The 26,006-nt window shown below is 41.1% G+C and overlaps 5 protein-coding genes across 10 annotated transcripts; 1 reads left to right on the forward strand and 4 right to left on the reverse strand.

Annotated features, from left to right (window-relative positions):
• Positions 1-201: 201 nt before the first annotated feature.
• Positions 202-1,842, forward strand: LOC131673818 (histone-lysine N-trimethyltransferase SMYD5). 2 transcript variants are annotated; one of them, XM_058952128.1, is made up of 6 exons: positions 202-219; positions 289-394; positions 532-824; positions 887-1,202; positions 1,269-1,446; positions 1,508-1,842. In XM_058952128.1, exons 2-6 carry the CDS (start codon positions 350-352, stop codon positions 1,831-1,833), a joined length of 1,158 nt encoding a protein of 385 aa, XP_058808111.1. In that variant the 5' UTR covers positions 202-219; positions 289-349; the 3' UTR covers positions 1,834-1,842. The 2 variants fall into 2 exon arrangements, with proteins under 2 accessions (XP_058808111.1, XP_058808110.1); XM_058952127.1 differs by lacking the exon at positions 202-219 and having other exon boundaries at positions 258-394.
• Positions 1,843-2,671: 829 nt separating this feature from the next.
• On the reverse strand, positions 2,672-4,388 carry LOC131673819 (uncharacterized). The gene is made up of 6 exons (XM_058952129.1): positions 4,252-4,388; positions 3,792-3,973; positions 3,651-3,708; positions 3,116-3,575; positions 2,883-3,050; positions 2,672-2,813 (listed from the first exon to the last, which is right to left on the reverse strand). Exons 1-6 carry the CDS (start codon positions 4,259-4,261, stop codon positions 2,675-2,677), a joined length of 1,017 nt encoding a protein of 338 aa, XP_058808112.1. The 5' UTR covers positions 4,262-4,388; the 3' UTR covers positions 2,672-2,674.
• Positions 4,389-5,847: 1,459 nt separating this feature from the next.
• On the reverse strand, positions 5,848-8,773 carry LOC131673816 (uncharacterized). Its single transcript, XM_058952124.1, has 7 exons — positions 8,592-8,773; positions 7,717-7,977; positions 7,517-7,655; positions 7,288-7,451; positions 7,017-7,220; positions 6,651-6,936; positions 5,848-6,333 (listed from the first exon to the last, which is right to left on the reverse strand). Coding segments are annotated over exons 1-7 (1,377 nt in total). The 5' UTR covers positions 8,594-8,773; the 3' UTR covers positions 5,848-6,012.
• A 200-nt stretch (positions 8,774-8,973) lies between these two features.
• On the reverse strand, positions 8,974-11,455 carry LOC131673815 (flavin-containing monooxygenase 5-like). 5 transcript variants are annotated; one of them, XM_058952119.1, is made up of 7 exons: positions 11,396-11,455; positions 11,059-11,325; positions 10,857-10,998; positions 10,650-10,792; positions 10,380-10,583; positions 10,018-10,303; positions 8,974-9,910 (listed from the first exon to the last, which is right to left on the reverse strand). In XM_058952119.1, coding segments are annotated over exons 1-7 (1,353 nt in total). In that variant the 5' UTR covers positions 11,398-11,455; the 3' UTR covers positions 8,974-9,601. The 5 variants fall into 5 exon arrangements, with proteins under 5 accessions (XP_058808102.1, XP_058808101.1, XP_058808103.1 ...); XM_058952118.1 differs by having other exon boundaries at positions 8,974-9,943; XM_058952120.1 differs by lacking the exon at positions 11,396-11,455 and having other exon boundaries at positions 8,974-9,943; positions 11,059-11,154; positions 11,247-11,325.
• Positions 11,456-20,957: 9,502 nt separating this feature from the next.
• Positions 20,958-23,109, reverse strand: LOC131673822 (uncharacterized). The gene is made up of 7 exons (XM_058952144.1): positions 23,029-23,109; positions 22,706-22,963; positions 22,503-22,641; positions 22,298-22,437; positions 22,014-22,217; positions 21,563-21,851; positions 20,958-21,376 (listed from the first exon to the last, which is right to left on the reverse strand). Coding segments are annotated over exons 1-7 (1,344 nt in total). The 5' UTR covers positions 23,031-23,109; the 3' UTR covers positions 20,958-21,064.
• Between the last annotated feature and the right edge of the window lie 2,897 nt (positions 23,110-26,006).

The following is a 26,006-nucleotide window of genomic DNA, read 5'->3' on the forward strand; positions in this document are numbered from 1 at the left end:
CGGATGTTTCATTAAACTTCTGGTGACGACAGTCGTAAAACTTTAATTAAGTTTAAATTGTTTTAGTAATTATACTGGCTCTGTTATTTATATTTTATTGATGAGTATAATATTGGATTAAATAAGCATAATAAAGTTGTATGCCTGTAAATATTTATATACTTGAAAAATTAAAAAAATAAATTAATAATTTATGAGATAGCGAGACGGTCACAAATAGTAAATATTATGATTCACGTATTATTCATTGACATAACGAAAAAGCATGTGTTTGCTTTTATTTTACAGGTTAGATTTTACTACTGATAAACTGCCGCCGTTGATACCTATATTTTTTTTATAAATCGTCATGGAATGCAGCGGTTTTGAAGTCAGAATTCTGAATGAAGAAAAGGTGATTGTTTGTTTTATACCTACTATATATTATATACCAATTAATGTTGCCATTAACAATGCCGATGATTAAAAATGTTTATTTTGAATAAAGTACATTCACAAAGTACATCATTCATATATTTTTTATAATTATAGGGTAAAGGACTATTTGCTGTCAATTCCTACAAAGAAGGAGACGTAATTTTAGAAGAAAAGCCCTCTGTGTGTTGTCAGTTTGCATGGAATGCAGACTACAAGTACTTGGCTTGCGATTACTGCTTGAAACCATTAGAAACAGCAGAAGAAAACGCTCGTCGACTGACTAACAAACCAGACCTCATCTTACCTTTTCCAGAATGCTGTGAAACTAAGAAAGATTTTATTACTGAATGCATAGGCTGTGGAACCAAATACTGCAGTAGTGAGTGTCTCAATGAAGCTTGGCAAAGGTATGATCATTAACAATTCATAGTTGTATGATGCTTAACTAACATTGTTATTTTAATTCTAGGTATCATCAAACGTTATGTTTCCAATCAAGGCAAAATACTGAACATCATCCTATTGTTCAGTTAAAAGAAACGTGGAAACAGATGCATTACCCACCTGAAACAGCAACCGTCATGTTGCTTGCTCGAATGGTAGCAATGGTTAATCAAGCAACAGATAAAGCTGCCATACTTTCTACATTTTCACAATTCTGCCATAGAACTGTAAATGAAGTTCAAGAAATAGCTCACAATCTTTTAGGAGAAAAGTTTGTAGGGCAAATTGATGTTTTGAGGCAAATGATGCAAAAAACTTTGAATATCGAATTTGTGCCAGAGGTAAATTTCAATAATGTAGTTTTTATTACAGTAAAATCTGTAAATAATTGTTATTTTAATCTTTAGTGGTTTACTCCAGATGGTTTTAGAAGTCTGTTAGCTCTAGTTGGTACAAATGGACAAGGTATAGGGACCAGTGCATTCAGCAGATGGGTTAAAAATGTGTCTGCTCTAGATTTACCAAATGACCAAAGGATCCAAGTTGACAAGTTGATTGATAGGATTTATGATGAAATGGATGAAGGTTTGTTCTGTTTGAACTACTCTAAATATAAGAGAGTTAAATAAAAATTTCATATTTTTAGTGGTGGGCACTTTTTTGAATAATGAAGGCTCAGGGCTTTACAGCTTGCAATCATGCATAAATCACAGTTGCAATCCCAATGCCAGTGTAGAGTTTCCTTATTCAAACAGCACCTTGGTAATCCGTGCACTCCGTGACATTCGACCTGATGAGGAAATCTGCACAGCTTACCTAGATGAGTGTCACTTGGAACGTAGTCGACATTCACGTCAGAAAGCTCTAAGCTCGCTATACTTGTTTATATGCAAGTGCGATAAGTGTCAACAGCAGGCAGCAGATCCTGATGTCACTAGCGATGAGGATTTCGATGTCGAAGACGATAACTAATGGTCTTGTCTACTTATTTTCTTTGGTTGTACGTACATCCATAGATAACACTACTATCAATATAAGAATTTTTATCTGAAGTTTTTATTTTTTTTATTTTTTTGTAAGACGCTGTAAATATTTTATTTTTGTACGCTCTTGCTACATACGAGATCAACACATATATAGAACAAATTCTGTTGTCTAAATGTTAAAGAGCAAATTTTAATTATAAATATTGAATAGTCGTCAGATATCAAAATAAATTTTCTACACTTTTCATGGTCATAATATAAGTTATTAGTATTATCAATACTAATAATTCTTGAAAATGCTCTGTCTGATAAAAAATAAAAAAAATTATTAGTTTTATTACCGACAAATTTATCGTACTAAATCGCTATGTATTTTATTTTGTGTTGAACTTGATCATTACTGCATTGTCACAGATATTTTCTACTTATAGTAAAGATCATTACTTAATATTACTATAACCAAGATTTTATTGTCATAAGCTTGAATAAAGTATATTTGTAACTTGCATTAATAATATTTCAACAAATGTCAAATTTTTTAGAATTTTTCCAAATGCTTAAATTTAATCAAAATTAAAGAAACAGTTCCATTACATCAATGATACAATAAATTATAAACCATTTTTTATCTATTACAATTATAACAACTCAATTACTAATCATTCGTACTACTTTTGTTAACTAAAAATTTATAATTTCTTGAAAACAGAATAAAAAGTATTAATATCTTATATTTTATAACTTATTTTTGCTATTGAGATAAATATCTTGTTCTCAATATTATTATCAAAATTTATAATTTTTCTAAACTTAAATCTTTGTCAAAATTATGCATTGGTGAGTTCCATATCATTCCTTCCTATATTCAGAACATTGGCTGCATAAACAGGAAGTGGTGTTGTGAGGATGCCTTTGGTTACAAGAGTTTTGAGAAAATTCGGAATATTTATACTTCGAAATTCGATCCTAAAAAATTTATGATTTGTAGATATACCAAAATATTGTTTATTAAAATATATAGACAAAATATCTTACTTAGTAGAAATCGAAGCATTGGGTAATTTTTGTGCAGCCTTTTCATGTTTCCACTTTTGATTCAAACATTTGACTTTCAAGCTTTCAAATACTGGTGGATTTTCTCCAAAACACTTTTCAGCATATTGTTCTCGATTCTTATTCTGAGTGAAATCTAAACCGAAAGGACTGAAAAATGTATTCGTTATTATTATTAATTATTAAAACTATTTGTTTATTTTTGTGTTACTTACGTTTTTACTGGAGCAGCATATCTGTATGGTAGAGGATCTTTCACAACATCACCTTGGAGCGCTGCATTTTTTTTGTTTAGCAACATTTTTACCAATGAAGGAACATCTCTACCTGTCAGTTTCAATTTTTTACAGCTCTTGTAATTCAAGCCATCAATCACAGCTGCCAAAATATTTTTCATACATTTCTCTTTTGAGCAGAAGAAAAAATTGTAATGCCTGGTTAATGCAAAATATGTTGGTGTAATTGTTTTTCTCTGCTTTTTTTTGAGTTTTTCTTTGATAGATAGAAAAATCAAATTGTCATTCTTCAGAGCCTTGACATCCATATCCATATTGTATTTATCAAAACTTTCCTTAATATTATTCTCTATTTCTCTGCTTTTAAGATTGATTGGTTCTTGTCCACCTTTCAATTCATAAGCAAACCAATACTTTTTTCTGTAATGTATACTTATTTCTATGAAAAATTATTTGCATTATAATATTGTTTTATTCGATGATCTAAATAAAATTAGCTTTATTCATAACTTACCAACTACTTCCAAAGTATGTAAATATTCTTTTAATAGAGCACTAGACAAATTTGCTTTCTATAAAATAAAATAATGTTGTTAAAACAAGAATATATTGTAATATGATTTAAGATTTCATAACCATATCAATGTATACATACATTGATTTCATCTTGAATAATTGGAACAGCATGAGCTGTAGTAAGACTTTCATGATTTTTTACAAGTTTCGATTTGATTATATCCCAAGATAATTCAGATAAAACAGGGAGTACATATTCTTCCAACTCTTCAAAGCGAAACTTTTTTATAATCATGTAAAATTGCTGTTTGATGTTGAGTTCTATAAATTATTACAAAGTTGTTGACAATAATGCAAGTGACAGTATAATTTATTTACAGATCAATTGTTTTGATTAATGTTAGCTACTACCTTTCAGACAATGAAATAACATAAAATTGCTTTTTATTTATGAAAATGTTGAGTATATTGAACGAAAAAATTTTTTCAGTTTTGTATTTAATTTAAAAAATATCAGTTAACCTTAACTTTAAAAACGGTTATTTTTCTGACTACTTTGCTGAAATTTATTAAATATTGATACAATTATATCAACTTACCTTGCGGCATTTTTTTGATTAAAAATCAAGTTTTTACTTGAGCAAACTCCTAGAAATAAATAATCAAATTTACAGGAATTTATTACCCTAGCTAGGGGGATGTGCGATTCTATTCGATTTTGGGAAAAGTACGTTTTTTTTTCTCTACGTCCTTTTATGAAAAATCGATTATTACAGAATCGATTTTATTTTGTCTAGGAGTCGAATCGAACTCGAACAGTATGCGCATGCGTAATGCGAAAACCCGCTTGAGCTCATGATGCTAAGGTTTTTTTGTTTTCAAGAATGATCTAATTTATTTGTTGAATATCCCTGCTCACCACACTTTTCTCAAAAAGTAAAACTTACATGCGACCAGGCTGCTGCTAATACCTCTAGCCTAGAGACTATTCTAAAGTTAATTTTGTATCTTAATTATTTTACGAAGCAGCAGTTTTGAACTTGATTAAACAACATGTCAAAATTGCCGCGTCGTAATTATTTTGGAGCCAAAACAGAACGTTCGCTGTTTTATCGACCGGAATACTCAAACGCATTCTTATAATTTTTTCTAAATGTATCCTAATCTCCTTCTTTTCTCTTCTTGTTAATAAAAGGTTGCTGATTTAGATAAGACGTTGAACAAGCGGCAAATGTACCATTTGACGTTGCCGATTTTCTCTACGTAATCGCTGTAATTTTATGCTCGAAGGTGATACATGAATATACCGCTAAACGTTTAATGCATTGTCTTTATTGGAATGGCATCTTCGGATGACTCATTACGACAAGTTGAATAACGATAATGTCTGCTCGTTATCTTCACTTTACTTTCACATATTTGAGTGCATTGTGTGTAAATAAGCATTTAAACGGTACTTTGGTAATATTTGAGAGGCACGAAAGTTTCGACATCCGATGATACGGTTAATACGAAATCACTTCGGACGACGACAAGCGATGCTCCGAAGCCGGGGCAAACAAAGCGCCGACAATCCTTGGCACGAGAGGCGATGCCGGGCGGCGGTTCGCGATCGACTCACTCGCTGGCTCGTCGCCGCGTCTCCGCCATGGGATCGGCGACGACACGCGGAAATACTTTTTATTTCCTGCGCCGACAAAATCGAGCGAGATCTCGCCAATGCCGTCGGCGCAGATTTTACCGGCGCGGCTGTTTTTATCGTTCGATGGAACGGACTCGGCTCTAGCCATCCGAGTCACCGTGGCTAGTCGAATATTCATGATTGACCCGCGAGAACGGAAAAGGCAGTTGTACATTATTTGTTAGCCGGCGACGTTCAAACTAAATCATATCGAACGATCGAATCAGTCGGGGTTGCGTAGTAACCACTTTGTCGTTTGCGACGAGCAGCCTCCTCGGATTCAATGACGAACATTCACGAGCGTATCGAGCTTTATCGCTGCCAAGAGAGGACGAGATCGGATCTCCCGTCGTTCGCTACCTCGCAGCTCGTGGTGTCCGAGCGTTATCCGCTCAGCAATTCGAAGTCATTCCTAATTCCGCTTCGTTCGACGATCGAGTCGAACTCGAAAGGGAAGGTAAAAGAGGAGGTTCGAGAGGATGGTCGGCAATGAGAACACCTCTGCGTGTAGGCTTAACAAGGATCGTGAATTCGTTTATTGCTCGATGAGGATCGCGCAACGAGTGAAAAAAATACAGGCAGAAACACGCGACGGAACAACGGGAATCTTAAAAAAAGAAAAAAATCACAGTGCGCGCGTACGGGCAGACAGACCCGGGCGTACAGTGCCTCCGTCCGCTCATCCCAAGATGATTCGCCTGCCGTTGGGCTCCACTATCTCCACGTAATTGTCGGCGTAGATGCGTATATCGGCGTCCTTGAAGGTCGTCAGGTAGACGTTGCGGTAAGCGTCCCACAGCGTGAAGCCTAGCCGGTAAAACTGGGGCAGATCGTCGAAGCCGCCGGCTCTCGCCAAGTCGGAGAAGTACGTCCACTGGGCCGGGCCGAGGAAGTGCGCGAGATTCTTGGATTTGCCGGCCGGCAGCTCGGCCTCGCGCAGCATCTGCTCGCGGCTCGGCAGCTCCGCCTTGCCTTGGAGCAGAGCGAGGTAGTACTGGGCCTGCAATTATTGGAATCGATCGTTCGCGTCTGCGAGTCGACGAAGGTGTTGCCTATCGGGTTTCACGGTTGGCTTCGGTGGAAAGCAGATCTCCAACGAATGGGAAGGTCAGAAGTAGACTGTCGAGCGAGCTCGTAGATCGAGCGGATGACTCAGAAATCGTGGTCGGTTAATCAACATAACTCGTCCACGTTTTTTCTTGGCGGAGCGCTATTAAAAAGAAGATTTATTCTCGCGCAGCCGCGCAGCGGCGAGGCCCTCGCGGCCTCTGATATTTGGTTCGGCAAGGTCGACTATTGGCTCGACGGTACTCGTACCTGCACGTTGAAAATGGAGAAGGTGATGGCACCGGAGGGCAAGCCGATGAACGCCATGGTCGGGTGCTCGACGTTGATCATGTGCTTGTAGAGCGGGTACACGCGCTTGTCCTCGGCGGTGATCGCGCTGCTCGAGTCGAGGAACGGAAACTCGTAGGCGTAGCCGGTGCAGTAGATGAACGTGTCGGCGTTGACCCTCGAGCCGTCCTTGAGCACGAGCTCGCTGTCGTTGGCCACCACCACCACTCCCGGCACCTGGATCACGTTGGCCGGTAGTCCTTGGAGCCTGCGCCAAGAGGACGATCGTCAGCGCGTCGAGTGCCTCCACGCGGACGAACTTGGATTTGATCCGCCGCCGCCGCTTACCTCTTCTTATTGTGACTGAGGTAAATGGTCTCGGCGTGAGAGCTCAGCTCGAGCGCCAAATCCTTGCCCGAGGACGCAGCGCCGAGCAGCAGCACGGTCTGACCGGCGAATTTTTCGGGTCTCCGATAGGTGTGGCTGTGCATTATTTTGCCCGGGAAACTCTCCATGCCGGGGATCAGTGGCACGTACGGCTTGGCGTAGTGACTGCAACAGAGAACGTCGATGACGCGCTGCCGAGGACAGCGTCTCCCAAGACGGGAGGCATACACACCCATTGGCTATCATGACCGAGTCGCAGACGGTCTCGTCGCTCTTGTTCGTATTCAGATTGCGCGCGCGAATAAGCCACCTGGTCGAGCGCCAGTCGAAGTCGCCGCTGCGATCGTCGTCGGCCTCCTCGACGAGCGGTTTGACTTTTTCCACCAACGTGTTGAACTGCAGATAAAACGAGCGTGACGATAAGGCGAAAGTCTTTCGCTTTCTGGTTTTCTCCGTCTTACTCTGATGAACTGCCGTAGATTAAAGTGATCGGTAAAGTTTCTCAAGTACTCGTGAACCTTCTCGTGGGCGACGCAGCTGCGATTGGCCGCGAATCGCTGATAGTCCGGCAGCGCCATTAGGTCTTTCGGCAGGTTCACCCTGTGAAGCACACGCCCATCAGAGGACCATTGTCGGCGACGCGGTTGCCAAGTGCGCAAACCTGAGATTCTTGTAGACACTGCTGTGCACGGGTAGTCCATGCTCGTCGTAGTCCTCGCTGTCGGTGTAAATCCACAAGCCGCCGACGTCCGAGTTTTTCTCGAAGACGACGGGCTCGAACTGGTCGATTCTCTCGGCGACCTGCTTGGCCGACTCCAGCCCACCGGCACCGGCGCCGATCACGCAAACGCGCCGTCTCGACGGAATCGGCTCGCCTTGTATCGGCAGCGTCAGTGCGCACAGCAGACAGATTATCGTCCACCTGTTTGTTGACTCGTTCGTTTGCTTGTTTTTCTCCGTCGCGCGGGATTACGTGGACACGTCGCGGCTCGAAGCGATGAAAGAGAAAAAATAATGACGGCCCCGACCCGCATCGCCGTGATCGCGCGCGCGCGATTACGAAAAGGGAGAGCGCGGCTCGTGCGTCGCGATTACTTTCCCGCGCGCGGGGGGAGGTGGAAGACACGCGAGTTGCAAAAGCTCCATTATCGGAGCGCGCGCGCGCACCTTGAGGGAAATCCAGTCGCCGCGACGACGGCGCACGGTCGTGCGATTATTATCCGCGACGGCGGCCAACGGGGCCCGTGAAAGCGACGCGAGAACGCCGAGGCGAGAAATCGTCTTCCAGAAGTGAAAGTGAATAGCGCGCGCGCGCGCAATAATCAAGGTGAACGGCGGCGCGACGTTACGCGTGTCATCCTCGTACGGCGGCAAAGTTTCGCCGCGAGAGCGAAGCATCGATTTTTCCCTCCCCCGAGGGATTGACGCTTGACGGGCGCAGCGAGGGTAGCCGAACTGCGACACCGCGCGTCCCGGCGCCTCGGCCGATCGAATGCAGTTTCGCAGTGGCTTCAGCGACGCGCCGCGAATACTCACATCGTCGTCCTCGTCGTCCTCGTCGTCGCCGCCGACAGATAAATGATCCGGCCTTTTATCCAAATGATCGATCACGAAGCACACAGTCTCACCATCACTCTCGTGGGAAAAGTGAAAAAAAAAGAAATAAAGCGCGTCCGGCGCGCAACAGCGAAGACAAGCTGCCGCGTCGGCCGCGTAAACACGACTCGCGTCGCCGCCGGACCACGTCGAAGGTGTATCCCCGCGCGCGGCGAGGTGGGGGATTGACGCGCGCGCGCGCGCGCGCGGCGCCTTTTGACGCGGGTCGGAGAGCGCCTTCCTCAGTTTTATCTCTCCTCCGGTTTCTCCGTTCTCTCCTGCTCGGCCTCCGCGCGACCGATCGAGCGATCGAACTCGAAGCGGCGAGGGCGAATATACCGCATCGCCGCGTTCGCTCTCTCTCTCGGCAGCCTCGTCGCGTGCCTTGCGATCTGCATCCTTTCGATCGCAGGCGAGAGTCGGCTGTGGTGACCCTGCGCGACCGGAGGGGCCGTCGCCTCGGCGGCTCCCGGCATCATCCCACGCGTTGGGCGTTGGCGCGTCCGAGGGCGAGCAGTCGCGAAAATTCCGCGCGTGGGCCAGCGCGCTTGCGTAACGGGCGCACCGGAGATAGCACCGAGCGATTGTCGATGCGCACGTGACGATTCGCAAAGAATTTCGTAAGACCAGCGCGGCCTCTCTCCTGTCTGCAATCTCGCGAGAGGAGAGTCGCGCGCGTCAGCGATGCAAGCTAATCGGTAGGATTGTCCGAGCGCACGCGGCGATTGAGCAATTCGCGCGTTCGCGCTTGCGCCTCGTTTATTGTGGCGCGTTGTAAACTCTATGATTATTTATGAATAATACTCCTCCGAGGCTGGTGAGCGCTCGCTAGCAGCATCGGCGCCGAGCCGATCGCCGATTTCAGGAATCCGAGACTTCCAAGTACTCGTGCTCTCTGTTCGTTTATTGCGCGACAAATCGGAAGTTCTACACAGCTAACGAGTTTGCCTCTAGGACGGAGCCGCAGCTGCGCTCACATGGCGCGCATCTGGCTCGGTATTCTCAAGACGGAAGGTACCATCCGCACTCAGTAGGAAGCGAAGCTCTCGGAAGGTGGCCGGATGGGCGTCGCGGTAGGTCTGGTACGCGTTCAAGCCGTCCTCGTAGTAGGATGGCGGTAACTGGAAGCCCGCGGCCTTGGCGAGCTCGGCGTGGTAAGCCCACTGGTGAGCGCCGAGCGCGTGGTACTTGCCTTCGGGTGCGCCGGGCGTCAAGGTGTAGGCGTCCCTGATCATCTCGTCGTGCGCTGGCAGTCGCACCTTTCCTCGCAATAGAGCCACGAAGTACTGCGACTGGAAAACGAAGGCCGCGCTTTTCGCGTTTCTCGGCCAAACGGAAGGAGAACAAGAGAGAGCGCTTGATTCACCTGTACGTACGGTAGCAAATAGATGCTCGCAACGGTCGGCAGCCCAATGACGGCCATCGACGGGTGTTCGGCATTGATCATTTGCTTGTAAAGCGGAAACACGTGGCCTCTGCTGACTCCGATTCCGCAGCTGTCCTCGAGGAATGGGAAGTCGTAGGCATAGCCGGTGCAGAAGAGTATCGAGTCCGCCGTTATCGACGAGCCGTTTGACATTATCATTTCGTCGCCGCTGACTTTGATTATGCCGGGCACTTGCTCGATGTTCGAGGGCAGCTTGCTCGCCAGTCTGAAATTCAGAGTTGTTGCGCTTCGGCTTGGACGCGACATCGAGGAGCGTAGTCGGTGCTCGTGGCGCGACTCGCCTCTCGTGTCTGGAGCTGAGGTAGATCTTCCTGGCCCGCGAGCTAAGGTCGACGGCGATGTCGAGGCCGGAATCCGAGGCTCCCAAAATCGCAACTGTCTCGTTGGCGAAATCCTCGGGCTTCCGATAAAGGCGGCTGTGTATTGCCTTGCCTTGGAACTTTTCGACTCCCGGTACGACCGGAACGTATTCTTTAGTCAAGTGACTGAAATGCGAAAGCTCGAAGCGGTTAATCGATGAATAATTGCACGAAGAAAGGACGCGTGCGTACCCGTTGCAAACCATGATAGCGTTGCAGATAGTGTGGTCGTGCTCGCGAGTGCTCAAATCTCTCGTCTTAAGCACCCACTTGGTTTCGTTCCAATGACGATGTGGGCCGCGCGTCGGAGCGACGCTTTCCACCAATACGTTGAACTACAAACGAATTGGCGTAAAGGAGCGCAAAATATCGACCGACGCAATGCGTTAATTGGCTAACCCGTATGTATCGACGAAGATTAAAATGAGCGGTGTAATTTCTCAAATACTGCAAGACTAAATAATGAGGCACGGAACTGCGCTCGTCGCCGCTAAAATTCCGATAGTCCGGCCAAGCCATGAGCTCCTTCGGCACGTTGGTTCTGAAATCATCGTGCAAGTCGATTGACTGCGTCGACGACTTTACATTTCGGTGAATCTACCTGAGATTTTTGTAGGCGCTGCTGTGTACAGGTGATCCGTGCTCGTCAACCGTTGTACTCTCGGTGTAAATCCAGAATCCACCGACGTCCGAATTTCTTTCAAAAGCAATCGGCTCGAACTCGTCGGAGTGCTCGGCCAAACGCTTTACCGAAACCAACCCTGACATACCTGCGCCGATAATACATACCTTCTTTTTATCTGCATTCACATTCCCATAATCAATCATCGATAGTAGCAGAGTGAGATAAACGAATAAAATGCTCCTCCTGAGCGTGAAGCAAATGATGATCTTGGGATAGCTGTTTGATTTTTGTAGAAAGTGCGAAAATCACTTACATTTTTAAGCTCCACGATTCCTTCGCAGCGAATACTATGAAAGTTACAACTAAAGTATGCTGAGAAGTCTGCAGTGTGGTATGAAAATACGCATACTTTTTTTATCTTTCAAACGTTTTCTATTCGAGTATAAACGCTCGGTCGGCATCACGAGGCTATTAAATTTGATTTGTAAAAGTAACGCTATAACGAGCTCACGATAAAATTTCATGCGTTGGAAAAGTAAAACAATGCGGTTATTAAAATGCGATTTGTTGTAATAAAGAAAGAAAAAGAAAATCACTTGTTTGATTAAAATGAAAATTGAAATCAATGTTTAAACAGATCATGTATTTGCAGACATGATTACGTCAATATGAAAAAAATACATCGAAAGTAATTTGCATTTCAAATGTTAATTTTATAATAGTTTGACGTCAATCGGTGATAAATCAATAATTTATTCGAAAAAATTGTATACAACAATTAAGTAATGAGCCATGAAAACAATGTACAGCTGATTGCGTATGATAAATTCAAAGCGAAGCTTTCATTCTGTTTCATAATCTTCCACCAAATTCTCAAGGTGGAAAGTACCGTTTGGGTTCAATACGAAGCGAACCTCTCGAAACGTAGCCAAATGGGTGTCGCGGTAAGCTTCGTACAGATGTATGCCATCCTTATAGTAAGAAGGTGGCAACTGGATATTGCCTGTAGCTTTGGCAAGTTCCTCGTTGTAAGTCCATTGATAGGCGTTGACCGCGTGCCACTTGTCTTCGGGTGCGCCGGGTGGCAAAGTGTAGGCGTCCTTGATCATCTCGTGGTGCGTCGGTAGCTTTACTCTTCCTTGCAATAGAGCCACGAAGAACTGCGACTGAGAGCAAGTGATACTCGATTACTTGGATCTGCAGGTAAACCATAATTTTTAGCTGATGACTACCTGAACGTATGGCATCAAAAATATGCTGTCGGCAGTTGGCAGTCCAATGACGGCCATTGACGGATGCTCGGCGTTGATCATTTGCTTGTAAAGCGGGATTACGTGGTTTGCTTCGACCCTGATTCCGCAGTTCTCGTCGAGGAAAGGGAATTCGGGTAGGTAGCCCGTGCAAAAGATGAATGCGTCGGAAGTGATCGTCGAGCCATTCGACATGATCAGCTCGTTGCCGTTAGCTTCAATGACGTTGGGTACTTGCTCGATGTTCGACGGCAGCTTGCTGTTGCGTCTGAAATTCAAACTTACGTTCTGCAAGGCGATCGCCGCGAACGAAAGCTAATATTCCTTCGTTTGCTTACTTTTCGTGCCTGGAGCTGAGGTAGATTTTCTTGACGTACGGACTAATATCGAGGGCGATGTCGACGCCAGAAATCCAAGCGCCTAAAATTGTGACTGTTTTGCCGGCGAAGTCCTCCGGGTGGCGGTAAACGTGGCTGTGGATTATTGGTCCTCGAAAGTTTTCGATTCCCGGTATTTCCGGAACGTTACCTTTCGTGTAGTGTCTGTGAACAAACGCAATAGAATCACGAATCTCATTACGTTTCAAGCAATGTCTATCTGACGAAGGTACCTACCCGTTTGCAATTGCGATGCCATTGCAGACAGTATGCTTGCGTTTCTGAGTTTTGAGATTCCTCGTCTTAACCAGCCATCTAGTTTGTTGCCAATCCTCGGTCTGGACGTTTAAGGGCCTGACATGCTCCACCAGCGTGTCGAACTGAAAAGTAATTCAAATGATCACTACTGAGGCACAAATCAAAGTACAATCGGTATATTAGGTGTTTTCTTTCTTACCTCGATGAATTGTCGAAGATTGAAGTGAGCCGTGTAGTTTCTCAGGTATTCTAAAACCATGTGATGAGGTACGGAGCTACGATCATCGCCCGTAAAATTCCTGTAGTCTGGCCACGCCATAAGCTCTTTTGGAATGTTAGTTCTGCAATGTAAGCATGCACATTAGAACGCACGATTGTCGTACTTGTAAGGTCATACTTGCCTCAGATTTTTGTAGACACTACTGTGTACAGGTAGTCCGTGTTCGTCGACCGTTGTGCTCTCCGTGTAACTCCACAGTCCTCCAACATCCGATTGTTTCTCAAAAACAATTGGCTTGAACTCGTCGGTATGTTCAGAAAAGCGTTTTACCGTGGCTAGTCCCGAAACACCAGCTCCGATTATGCATACCTTCTTTCGGGATGCAGCGGTTTTTCCCTCAATGGAGGACAGTAGTAGCGGGATAAGCACTACGTTCAGCCACCTGTTTAATTATTATTGTTTCAATACTGAAATAATTTACAATGTTTCGTTTCGCGATCGAAAAATAATATGTAACATTAAGTGCTATCTTGTCATAGAAAGATGAAAATTCTAGCACGTTTATGCACAAGTGCGTACATACTTACATATTTTGATACTTATCTTTCGACGGATACATAAACAAGTAAGTAAGCAAGTTGCTGCTCTGCCATATAAATACTAAATTGATTGATTGAGCGCGGGAGATTAAAAAAGTGTGGAAATGGTCTGGTTAATGTTTAATTGAAGATAAATGAAATGCAAATCTTGCCATTTTGAATATTGTTAATTCGTATTTCATGGATCATAACTTTTTAGATAAAACGTAACAGAACAGGAGTCTTATATCACGTAGACGTTCCAGGAATTCGGGAAATTTTTATATACGCTTGTTACGATCAACGCTGAAATACAAATTGTTTAGTAAAATTCTATAAAAATTGAACGTGTTCATTTCAGTTATTAGTGTAATCATAACATTTATCTGCATTCAAATAAGCCTTCAATATTTATATTCTCAATCGAGTTATTTACTATTATCGAATATAATGTTCGGTATTGAAACGACGATAAGAAATTGATCTTCATTTTAAGTAAAAAAATTTTCTCTACCAGTATAAGTAGTCTTATCAGCTGGGTCAATAGATTACATGCTTATGTGACAATTACTTATCAACTCAATGATTTTTTAAAAATCCTATTTCATCATAATTTAAGTAAGTTAAACTGCTCATATTATCAAATCATTTTTGACATCTATGCTTGGAGTGATGAATTTTGAGAGCCATTTTGAAATGAAGTACCCTGAACATAAGTGATTTGATTACAAGAAAACTATATCCATAATCAAGTGTATTCCATATAATTTAAGGCATGGAAAAGAATTTATTGGGAAAGAGAAATTGTTCAATATCATGTTTGATATTTGCGAACAATTTAACAATATAAAAAGCTATTGCAAAAACGTTTAATTTTTACGTGATGCACTATGCTGAAAAAAAACAATAATGATCATAAATAAAATAATAATTAACATGTTTGTTATAGTATTATAGGAAGGTTACTACGAAAGACAATACATCGCAATATCTAGTTATATTTTAATGTTTTTAATAAAATATATTAAATATATTTTTTATTCAATATAGTAAATATATATTCATATGAAGTATATATGTATATATACGCACATATATATACAAGTTTATTGCATTTTTAATAAGAATGACACGGTCAATATATCTACAGCGCTTTCAAACAGTAACTTTATAACAAGTTAATCAATGTACACTAATGAAAGTTTGAGCATCCAACATCGAACGAATCCTAATAAAATTTCTAATCCTAAGCAATTTGACTATTAAGATATTGGAAATTGAATGCTCCATTTCTATTAAAACTGAAGTCGGTGTTTCTAAAAGTTGACAAATGCGCGAGTCGGTATTCTTCCCACTTTTTGTATGCTTTTTCGTAATAATCAGGCAGAGGCTCGAAGCCAGCTTGGGTAGCTGATTCTCTAATGTAACTCCACTGGTTGTTATCAATATCGTGATAATGGCCTCGTTTAGCACCAGGCGGCAAAATATTTGCTTCCTCGATCCTTTCTGCTTTCGAGGGCAACTTAACTATGCCTCGAAGATATGCCACGTAGTACTTCGCCTTGAAGAAAAGTTAATTTTGTAAATTTTGACCTGTTCGCCAAGCAAGCGATGGAAATGTTGACGAAATCGTATACCTGGAAATATGGGAATAAGAAGGGGCTGATAACACTTGCCACTCCAACGATAGCCATAGTTGGATGTTTGGCGTTGATGAGCTGCTTGTACAAAGGAAATACGCGTTTGGGTTGGATCGTCAGGCCGCAGCTCGAGTCCAGAAACGAATAATCAAAGGCGTAACCAGTGGCAAAGAAGAATACGTCCGCAACCAATTTGGTACCGTTCGACAGTACGACGTAGTTCTCATCGACTGCTATGACTCCGGGAACTTGCTCGATATTCGCCGGGAAGAGGCTCTCAATCCTGAAACGCCAAACCGTGATGAAGCCTTACGATCGCGAAAGTTAATGATTAATTATTCTTATTTAATCAGACACTCACACGGCGTGCCTGTGACTCAAGTAAATTTTCTTCGCATGAGCGCTTAAGTCAATAGCGATGTCGATACCCGAGGGACCAGCACCTAACAATACAACTGTTTTTCCAGCGTATTTTTCTGGTTTTCTATACGTATGAACGTGGCTGACCTCCCCTTTGAATGATCCAATATTGTTAATTTCAGGAATATATGGTTTTGAATTTTTCCTGCAAAACAAATTAAATTAATCATTATCATTCTTGATTAAGTGTGTTGCGGTACGTGAAGTGTCATATTCACCCAGTGGCCACAATGACTGAGTCGCATATAGTCTTGCTGATTTCGTTGGTATTCAGGTTTTTAGTCGTGACGGTCCATTTAGTTTTTTCTTCGTCGTTACTTCGGTCGAGTATAGGCGATACGTGTTCCACAAGGGTGTCAAACTGCAAATCGAAAACAATAAAATTAAATTGAGTAAAATTAGTCGTTTGCGATTTGAAATTTGTTACGGTACCGTGATGTACTTCAGGAGGTCGAAATGTTGGGTGAAGTTTCTTAAATAATTCAATACGCCTTCGTGGGTCGTGATACTGTGAGGCCCATGGAATTGCGGATAATTTGGGAAGGCCATGAGTTCCCTGGGAGTGTTTGTCCTGAAGGATAAAGGGAAAATTATCGTTTGCAATTTTTGTTTTCGAAAATTGTTGGTATTTACTTGAGGTTCGCGTAAATGCTACTATGAACAGGTAAACCGTGATTATCCTTGTCGCCGTCATTGTAGACCCAAAGTCCACCGGGTACGCTGATCTTCTCGAATGCTATGGGTTCAAACTCGTCCAAGTGATCAGCAAGTTGCTTGAGTGAGTTGAGTCCGCTGGTTCCTGTGCCAATAACGCAAACCTTTTTTTTCGGCGACGCGTTACCCTGGACGGTAAACGCCAGGAGTGAGAGGATCCACACGGCAGACCACCTGATACCATTTCGAAAGCAACGTTTGATTCGGATGTTGAAGAATAAATTGACGAGTTGTATTTATTGTCTCATTCGAGCAGTGTTTGAGTTTTAATATCAGAAATTAGAATCTCGAGCTTGAACGCAGTCAGCATACTTACATTTTCTTGAAGATGTATTCTTATTTTTGTACGATGTACTAATGAATCGAAATTCGAAATGTAAGATTTTTATGTACTTCGAAAATAACAGGACCAGGTGTTTTAACAGACGTATTAGCCAATTTCACAAGAGCGATTGACAATCCATCACACGAATTTGTTTTATATGTAGTACATCTGCCTCCAACCTCCACATGCTAATTTTTTCTTTTTCGAAGAATTTGTTCTGGCATATTTTATGGAAGAGTGATTATGGAAAAAACAAATTGTTACGAAATATAATAATTCCGTAATTTTTCCTATGAAGCACGTCTATTTTACATACTCACGTTTTCTACGAATGCATTCCGGCATATTTTATGATTATCATAGAAATAGGGTAGAGAAACGTAGTCTTGTATGTTTGTAAAACTTTGTTATTTGCTTATGAACCAACGCTGTAACTCCTAAGTTTTGCAATCACTTGTGCTTGCCATAATTAAATTGCAAGTAATGTTATTTATTCTAAATAAAAGTATCGTCGGGCGGATAAGCAATTAAATGTAAAAGGCAGAATGAAAAACTTACAGTTTATTTAATGTGGTGCGATTCATAATTTTTTGACGTTACCATAAGATCCATTCAACAAATTTGAACAATGTGTCAATAGGAGTTAACCAATTTTTGAAAAGTTACCCTGTAAACATTGACAATGTATCATCTTCATGCTCTCATCGTCATAAATAAACCAATCGGTCGTTTTATTTTTCAGCGCTGGGAGCGGTGCAGGGAGGTACAAACTTATGATGTCGCCATCATATTAAATAAGCTCAGTATGTGTCATTGCACATGTGTGCTTATCTTTTAGATTTGTTCGATTGTACATGTGTTTGGAAATGTCACTTACATAACTGAAGATTTGAAGTTTCTTCTTGAAATAAAAACGAATAACGTCATCAGCATATAATTTTAATAAGTCATTTTTAAGTACATCCGTAGCCAAAACAGGTACGTGAACAAATTAGGTGTCATTGAAATGTCGATAAGATATATGCCACCGAAATTCTTCTTGACAAGCCACTTAATATAATAATTTATTGTTATCTTCTATCAACAGAAGAATCAAAATTTTTAAAGAATTTTAATTTTTACTAAATAGCATTTAGTAGAAAAGAAGCAGACAGAGATCTATAATACTCGGACTATTTCGTTATAACCAGATTGAAGTATATTAGAAAAATTATTCTAGAATAATCTACAAATATTCAATTAATATTGCGATCCAATTATAATTAAAAAATATGTTACTATTATATTATTATTTGCACATTCAAATAATTATTTGCACATTCACATAAAAATGTTATCAAATTTCTAAAAACAATAAAAACTTGTCTCAATAACTGAATTAAACCCAATTCGTAAATATATCAAAATAAAGCGAAACCATAATCTTGAAATAGTAATCTTCTTTGGTTTATTTCTATATTAAATAATTATAATTGTATAATACAATGAATAATTGTTCTTGTACAAAAAATATTGTATCAAGAGCCATCTCGGAGAAAAACGGCCCAAGTTTAAAGGGGTCCCTTTCTTAACTTTTTGGAAAATCCACGCCCTTCGGCCAATCAGGAGACATAATTTTCCAGAATAAAACTCTTCATCTAATACCTCCATGAAGACGAAGACGCTACAGAACCTGAGGAAGGAATTCTTTTTATTTTTCTCCGCCTCTCCGAGGTGAGCAGTTAGCTAAAGGCAAAGTCAAAAGTCAGTTCTTCGCCACCACCGACTCAAGAAAAGAAGTCCATCTCCAGTTCGCGGGAAGGCCAGTGAAGATACAATATACTTATATACACGAGCGCGCAAAGCTCTAATTTTAGCTACTTGCAAGTACGTGGGGAGTCTTGTCCACAATTAAAAAAAAAAAAGAAAAATAAATAAAAAATAAGTTAAATTTCAATTAAATCCTTAAAATTTTAACCTCAGATTTTCCTAATTCCGAGTGAACTTTTCGTCCGGTGAGGTAGAAAGATTTGACTCAGTCATTTAATTATAAAACAAATTGCCTTCGAGGCCCCGCTTGTCTATAACGCAAGTCCCCCGTGAGGCCTGCTTGCTATTAGGATTCGTAGTTCTACATAAATAGAAGTGGCATAATTCAAATAGAGTCGCCCGGTTCAGGCACGTAAAAGTGCAAACCAAAAGGACTCAAAAGTAAATAAAAGTAGAGCAATGGAATATTGCGACTAGAAATTAAAAATAATCACAAGTGAGAAGTTCAAATTGGGCTTCCTAAAATATCGAAGCCGAGCCAGTTTGATACATTTTGCATAAAAATTATATTAGATAATATTAGACAGCACTGGTTAAGTTCTTTGGCAAAATGTATTTCTTAACGAAAGAAAAAGTGCTTGCCATTTTTAATACTGTTTTCAAGCATAGGAACAAGTGTCGCAATCAATTCTTGTTAAATAAACGATATCGATGCATTACGTAATTTATGAATTTTTTCCATTGCATATTAAATTTACTAATCTCTTCCTCGTAGCTTCAATATGCGCAAAGTTAAACGCGATTTATAGATCTGTATATCAGTATAATCGTTCTGTTCAGCGTAGATCAAAGACAATATTTTTTAAAAAGCTGAAATTTTGTGGACATTTTAGCCTAAGGTTATAGATTGCCACGAAGACCGGACTTTCTAAGTCGATCATTTAGGGGTTAAAAAAGGGTACAGTATGTTTTTCTGAAAATCACTAATTATTTTCAAATGGTAATGTAAATAATGTAATTTGTAGATTAAACCATTCTAAAATATTTCGTAAGTAAGAATTTTGTATTTGTTCGTTTTACACCAAATCTAATGCATTAAATTTAGATAGGCGAGAACAAATGATACGATTATCACAATATGCCACCGAAATTCTTGGCCGATTTTATGAATAATTGTTTTTGTTTTCTTCTATCAACAAAAGAATTAGAATTTATAAAAGACTTAAATTTTTCTTTTGATAGTGTTTATAGAATAAAAGAAGTAGACGGAGATCTAAAACACTCGCAGCTGAAGATAAAACAATTAAGCACCAGACTTTTATTTTGACTAGATTAACAATATTTATCATGAAATTTGAACTTCAATTCAATCTTTAAAATAACACAATAACCTAACCCTTAACAATGAATTTTGTTTATTAAGTAAAATTTTTCTGTAAAATTTCGATGGATTCCGCGATAAGTTGATGTAGCGGAATATTTTGTATTGCCATGATAATACAATAATCATAGAGCTAAATTAATGCAAAGCTTTTACTTATAAGGAAATGAGTTCTCTGTTTCAGATAAAAACAAAATCTATCCAAAAGTTACGGAGCATGCAGAATTGACGAGTTAGCTGATCGCAGCCACCGTTATCTTATTATGCGGTGCATAAAAAATTGTCTACTTGTATAGTTGATTGATAACGTGTATTTACGATTGAATCTCAATCGTAAATAAATGTCGTTAGATAAAACAGTTCAATGTTAAACAAATTTCACAAAAGAAGAATTCTCTAATTATGAAATGGTGAAAAAAGGTTTTACGAGTACTCAAACAAATTGAAAAAGAATTTAATCCAATATTACGTCACTTTCCCCTGTAGTTTCTAATTGAATTAATTTTTTTATATGTCAAAAAAGCTCCGGTTTTTTTTCCTGTGATAATATTAAAATGCAATAGCGTTAATGTAACAATAAATATAATATATTTTAACAACAAGATAATAATAATGCGAGAAGGGTTTCAAGTATAGCTTGTAGTTGTGTATCAATATGGCATAGAGAGAGAGAGAGAGAGAGAAAGTCGGGTTATCTTTGAGTGACAGAGACGCGAGTAGCTACAGCATTATAGTAGAAAGCAGAGATTTTGGGGAGAGCAGGTCTTGTGGCCCTTTGAGCGTCAGTGTTCAGGGAGACCTAGCTGGTTGAATTGAAATATAGTTTAAGGCATAATAGATTGTATTTCGGAAATAATAAGGTTTGTGTTTGGATCATTGATCACGTTTGAGATTTTAATTACGATTGTCATTTCCAATACCCTAACGAAAAATAATAATTCTACTGATCTATCAGTTTGTCGCAAAACTCAATTTATTATTCACTTAAAACATACATTAATTCTTAAAATTAACAATAAGTTAAATATTATTATAGTCGATTAATTAGGAAAAGTATGTTTTTGAAAAACTTAATGCCTTCCCTCAACGTGTACAATCTCGACGCTGCCATCATCGTGAATGATCAAATCGCTCTCTTTATAGTGAAGTATGTTAGCATCTCTGTAGGAGGTCCACATATGACCACCGCGCTTGTAGTACTTTGGCAGGGATTCGAATTGTCCTAACTTGGCGAGATCGTCGTTGTAAGCCCACTGAGCGGGGCCTAAGAAGTGAGCGTATCTCTCGGGTTTGCCCGGCGGCAAACGTTCCGAGTCCTCGAGCATTTCTTCTCTGCTGGGTAGCTTGACTTTGCCTTGTAGTAGAGCGAGGAAATATTGTGACTGGAAATTCGAAAATTCCGTAAGTTAGAAGGTTAAATTGGATTTCGTAGAATATCGAAGCCGAGACAGGATCATTTCAAAACGGATAGTGCGAATAAATAACACGTCATTGAATTATTCACAGAGATTTTGATCGATAAGTTTGTTCTCAAAAGATTGCAAAAGAGAGGAAAAAACATAGTTAACCTGAATGTAAAATATTGGAAAGTGTAAGGCGAGTATAGGCAATCCAACTATCGCCATGGATGGATGCTTAATGTTGATCAGTTGCTTATACAACGGTTTGACATGATTGTTAACGACCTCGATGCCACTGCTGTTTTTGTCAAGGAAGGGGTAGTCGAATTCGTAGCCAGTGCAGAAAATTAATACTTCAGCTGTTATATTCGATTCGTCTTTGAGTATCAATTTGTCACCGTTAGCCCCGACAACTCCAGTAACTTGGATTACATTCTCTGGCAATGGGCTTGTAATTCTGAAAATTCATAGTAACGTGTAGATTTTTAGTTTTGCACGTCATCTTATAACCAATCAAATATTTTGATCGTAAATAATGTATTAAGGAAAGTGTTAGATCTAATGACCTCACCAGATAAAAAATATGATGCGTCAAAATTGATTACGATGTAATACTAACTTTGGTTTGTTGTGACTTAGATAAATTTTTTTGGCGTATTTGGCTATCTCGATACTGAGGTCAATGCCAGAGAGCGAAGCACCCAATATAACCACAGTCTGGCCAGCGAAGTCTTCTGGCTTGCGATAAATGTGACTGTGCAGTACTCGTCCAGGAAAACTTTCTAGATTCGATATTATCGGTAGATGCGGTTTGAAGTAGTGACTGTAAAAAGTAATTTCATTGCGTCAGAAAAAAAAAGTCGACGTCGTAGCATATTTTTAGTTGTTTATTAATCATCGAACCCGTTGCATACGCTGACGGCGTCGCACGTTGTCACTGCGCTCTCGTTGGTAATGAGATTATGAGATTCCACGGTGTATTTGGTCGTCCGCCAGTCGCTGTTGCCGCGGATCGGAGTGACTTTATCCACCAAAGTGTTGTGCTTAAAAAGTCAGATCAGCACGTTGAAAGGAGTCCGCTAACATTCGATATTATGTTGGTGACCACCTGAATGTAGCGCCGAAGTTGGAAGTGGTCGGTATAATTCCTCAGATACTGCAAAACCGTCTCGTGGGTAACGCAACTGCGATCGCCATTGAACTCTCGATAGTCGGGAGTTGCCATGATCTCCTTCGGTAAATTGGTTCTGCATAATTGTAAAACTCGCGAGTCACGCTCTTCGCTGCCTTTGACAAGTCGAAATCGCTTACCTAAGGTATTTATACATGCTACTGTGCACGGGCAGTCCGTACTCGTCCAGCGTCGTGCTGTCGGTGTAGATCCAAAGTCCACCGACGTCCGAGTTCTTGTCGAAAGCAATGACTTCAAACTCATCAGGATGGTCGACGAATTGCTTCAGCGAAATTATACCACACGCACCTGCACCTATCACGCACACCTTTTTCTTTGGCAATTTGGCACCGTGCGCACCAACAAGTAACGCGAGGAGCAACAAAAATTGCGTCCGCCTAGGGAAATCAACGATTATTTTTCATTGCACAGATTTCTATAATTTAGCAATACCAATGCTCACATTTTGGACCACACAATAAATCTGAAATCCACTGGAAAGCTAAACTCGCAGAGAGTGAGAATTCAATCGCTAACGAGCGATAAATACTCGCGATGAGAAACAACAGCTTCATTTTATATACTGAAAACTCTGCAGTCGGCGAAGTAGGGGTTTAGCTAACAACTTTAGTCAAGATTAGATAGCAATGTCGAACCCTCTTTGATGGCTTTGGAAATTGGAACAAATGAATGTCACGATTAATTTTGTTCAAAAAACGAACGATATTGATTCACTATATAATTTATATAATGGAATATATATTCTTACATAGGAGACAACATCGTTGCACAACAAATTTCACTTATCTCTTCCTCATAGTTACGATAAAAAGAAACATTGATGATGAAACATTGAAAAATAAATTTAACATTATTTTTATGCAATGGAAATCGATCGTTACTTTATGTAAATGGCAAAATTACCCTTGTTCGTCGTCAAATACGGAGTACCAGAGTTACCCTCTAGAAAATAAAATACATACTCGCTACTTTTGAAAGACTATTAAAAATTAAAAACTTGCTCCAACGGCACGAGCAAGCGATTCGAAGCGCTCTGCAAAAACTTTGCACTTGTTCAATGTGCACAAAGTTTATTATTACGGAAGTTACGTTTTTATTGCAATTGGCTGTTAGAGAAATGTGTTTTTCAATAATCGATGAGAAGCTGTGGCATTATTCGATGGGAAAGCGTAAATAACGCACAAATCATAATGAACCAAAATTATAATGAATCAAAATTATAATGAACAAACACTTTGTTGGTCGTCAAGTTCAAAACCCCGTTTGATGTTCAACAAATTCGCATAATTGCTAATCTCAGTTCAATTAACGGTTGCTTCCATTTCAAGGTCATTTTGGTAAAAGGCATTGACTACTTGTCCCTTCCACCGGGATGTACAATCTCAATGTTTCCGTCGTCGTGAATGACCAAGTCACTTTTCTTGTAATGTAGGCGTTCTATTTCTTGCTGCTTTGTTCGTAGAGTTTCGGCAGAGGCTTGAATTTTGCCTCTTTGGCGAGGTTGTCGTTGTAAGCTCACTGAGCGTATCTTTCGCGTTTGCTCGGTGGTAAATGCTTCGAGTCCTCGCGCATCGTCTCCTCGGAGTTTCGCAGGGACGCTACGAATTCAGAACGGGCGCTTGAATAAATCAAAGGTCACCGAAATATCCACAAAGACTTTGATCGATAAGCGCCTCTGGCTTCTGGAAACTCGGATTTTCTCGCTCGACTATCGCGTTACGGAAAGAAGAGGACGAAATTCCATCGACCCGAACGCGTCGAGAAGTGGCAATCCCATGAAAGCCATACGCGGATGCTCGACGTTCATGAACTGCTTGTACAGCGGGCGGACGTGATTGTGAAGCACCCCGATGCCACCGTTCTCGTCGAGGAAGGGCTAGCTAAACTCGTACCTCGTGCCCAGAATCAATGCGTCGATCCGTGCTTCAGCGTCAGCTGACGATGTTTTTCGGTAGGGGATTCCGGTGATTCTGCGAATTGATAGTGGCGACTCGTGATTATCACGCGTGACAAATAACGAATTTACGCGACGTTAAATAGGTCGACCTCCGAACGAGCACACATACATTCGACGCCAAGTGAAATACGCTGATAGTACCTACTTTGGTTTGCTGTGACTTAGACAAATGGTCTTGGCATGGGGGGCGATCTCGAAGCGCCCAACACGACGACCGCCTGACCAATGAAATCTTCTGGCTGACTGTAGACGTGACTGTGCATCACGCGCCCAGGAAAATTCTCAAGATTGGAGTTTTCCAGAAGTCTTTGAAGTAGGGCCTGCGAAATTGCGAACAAGTGCACGGACGGCACGCGGCGCACGCGGCGCACGCGGCCACTGGATATCCAAAGTTACCCGTTACACACGCTGACGACGTCGCACGTTGTCACCGCATTTTCGTTGATATTGAGATTGCGAGTTTTCACGGTGTATCGGGTCGTCCATCAGTCACCGTCGCCATGGAGTGACTTTATCTACCAGAGTCTTGAGATTAAAATGTCAGAGCAGCATTTTGTAAAAAGTCCGCTAATGTTTGATATTTTGTCGGAGACCATCTGAATGTAGGCAGTGGTCGGTTCAAGTACTGCAAGATCGTACCGTGAGTGACGCAGCTGTAATCCTCTCCATGGAATTGTCGATAGTCTAAAAGCGCCATGATCTCCAGAAAAATTGTACTGCACGCTCGCGAAGCTCGCGAGTTCTCGCTGCCTCACTGCATTGCGCGCAAATCGTCATCGTTCACCCGAAGTACGAGTACTTGTACATGTTGCTGTGCACGTCGTTCAGCGTCGTGCTGTCTGTGTAGATCCAGAGCCCAGCTACGTCCGAAATCTTCTCGAATGCGATGGGCTCGTGGTCACCGAATGGATTCAGTGAGACCAGACTCGACGCATCGGCGCCGATTACGCACGCAAAATCGCTTTGCAGCAACGCCTTGAGAGGCAAAGATTCGCGATAAATACGGCGCAGTTGCGAAAAGCGACGATGCGATCAATACTCACATTTTACTAATACTGCCAACACTGAATCAAACAATGATTGCTAGTCTAATTATATGCGTACTCGCAATCGCGAACGCTGCACCCTAGCAGAAAGCTAGACAGGCTACGTGTATTCAATCACCAACGAGCGATAAGTGCAATGCGATAATAAACAACAGCATCGTCTTATACATACCGAAAACGCCGCGAGCAGGGGGCCAACTACGAGTTTTTCAATTGTACTTCGGAGAGTGAGCGAAACGCTGAGGTTTCACATTTTCGATGTAAGATCTTACGAACAAATGGCTCTGAAAGACTTCGTTCCATTGATCGACACAAAAAATGGTTTTACCAGTCTCCAATTGCTGCCCCTACTCCCCCTGCTCAGGAACAAACGATGTAATCGACAGTTTGAAATAAAATTAAGCAAAACTGATGTAC

This window comes from Phymastichus coffea, unplaced genomic scaffold (genome assembly GCF_024137745.1).
Source record: "Phymastichus coffea isolate CEN01 unplaced genomic scaffold, Cenicafe_Pcof_1.1 PCOF00200, whole genome shotgun sequence".
Lineage (NCBI taxonomy): Eukaryota > Metazoa > Arthropoda > Insecta > Hymenoptera > Eulophidae > Phymastichus > Phymastichus coffea.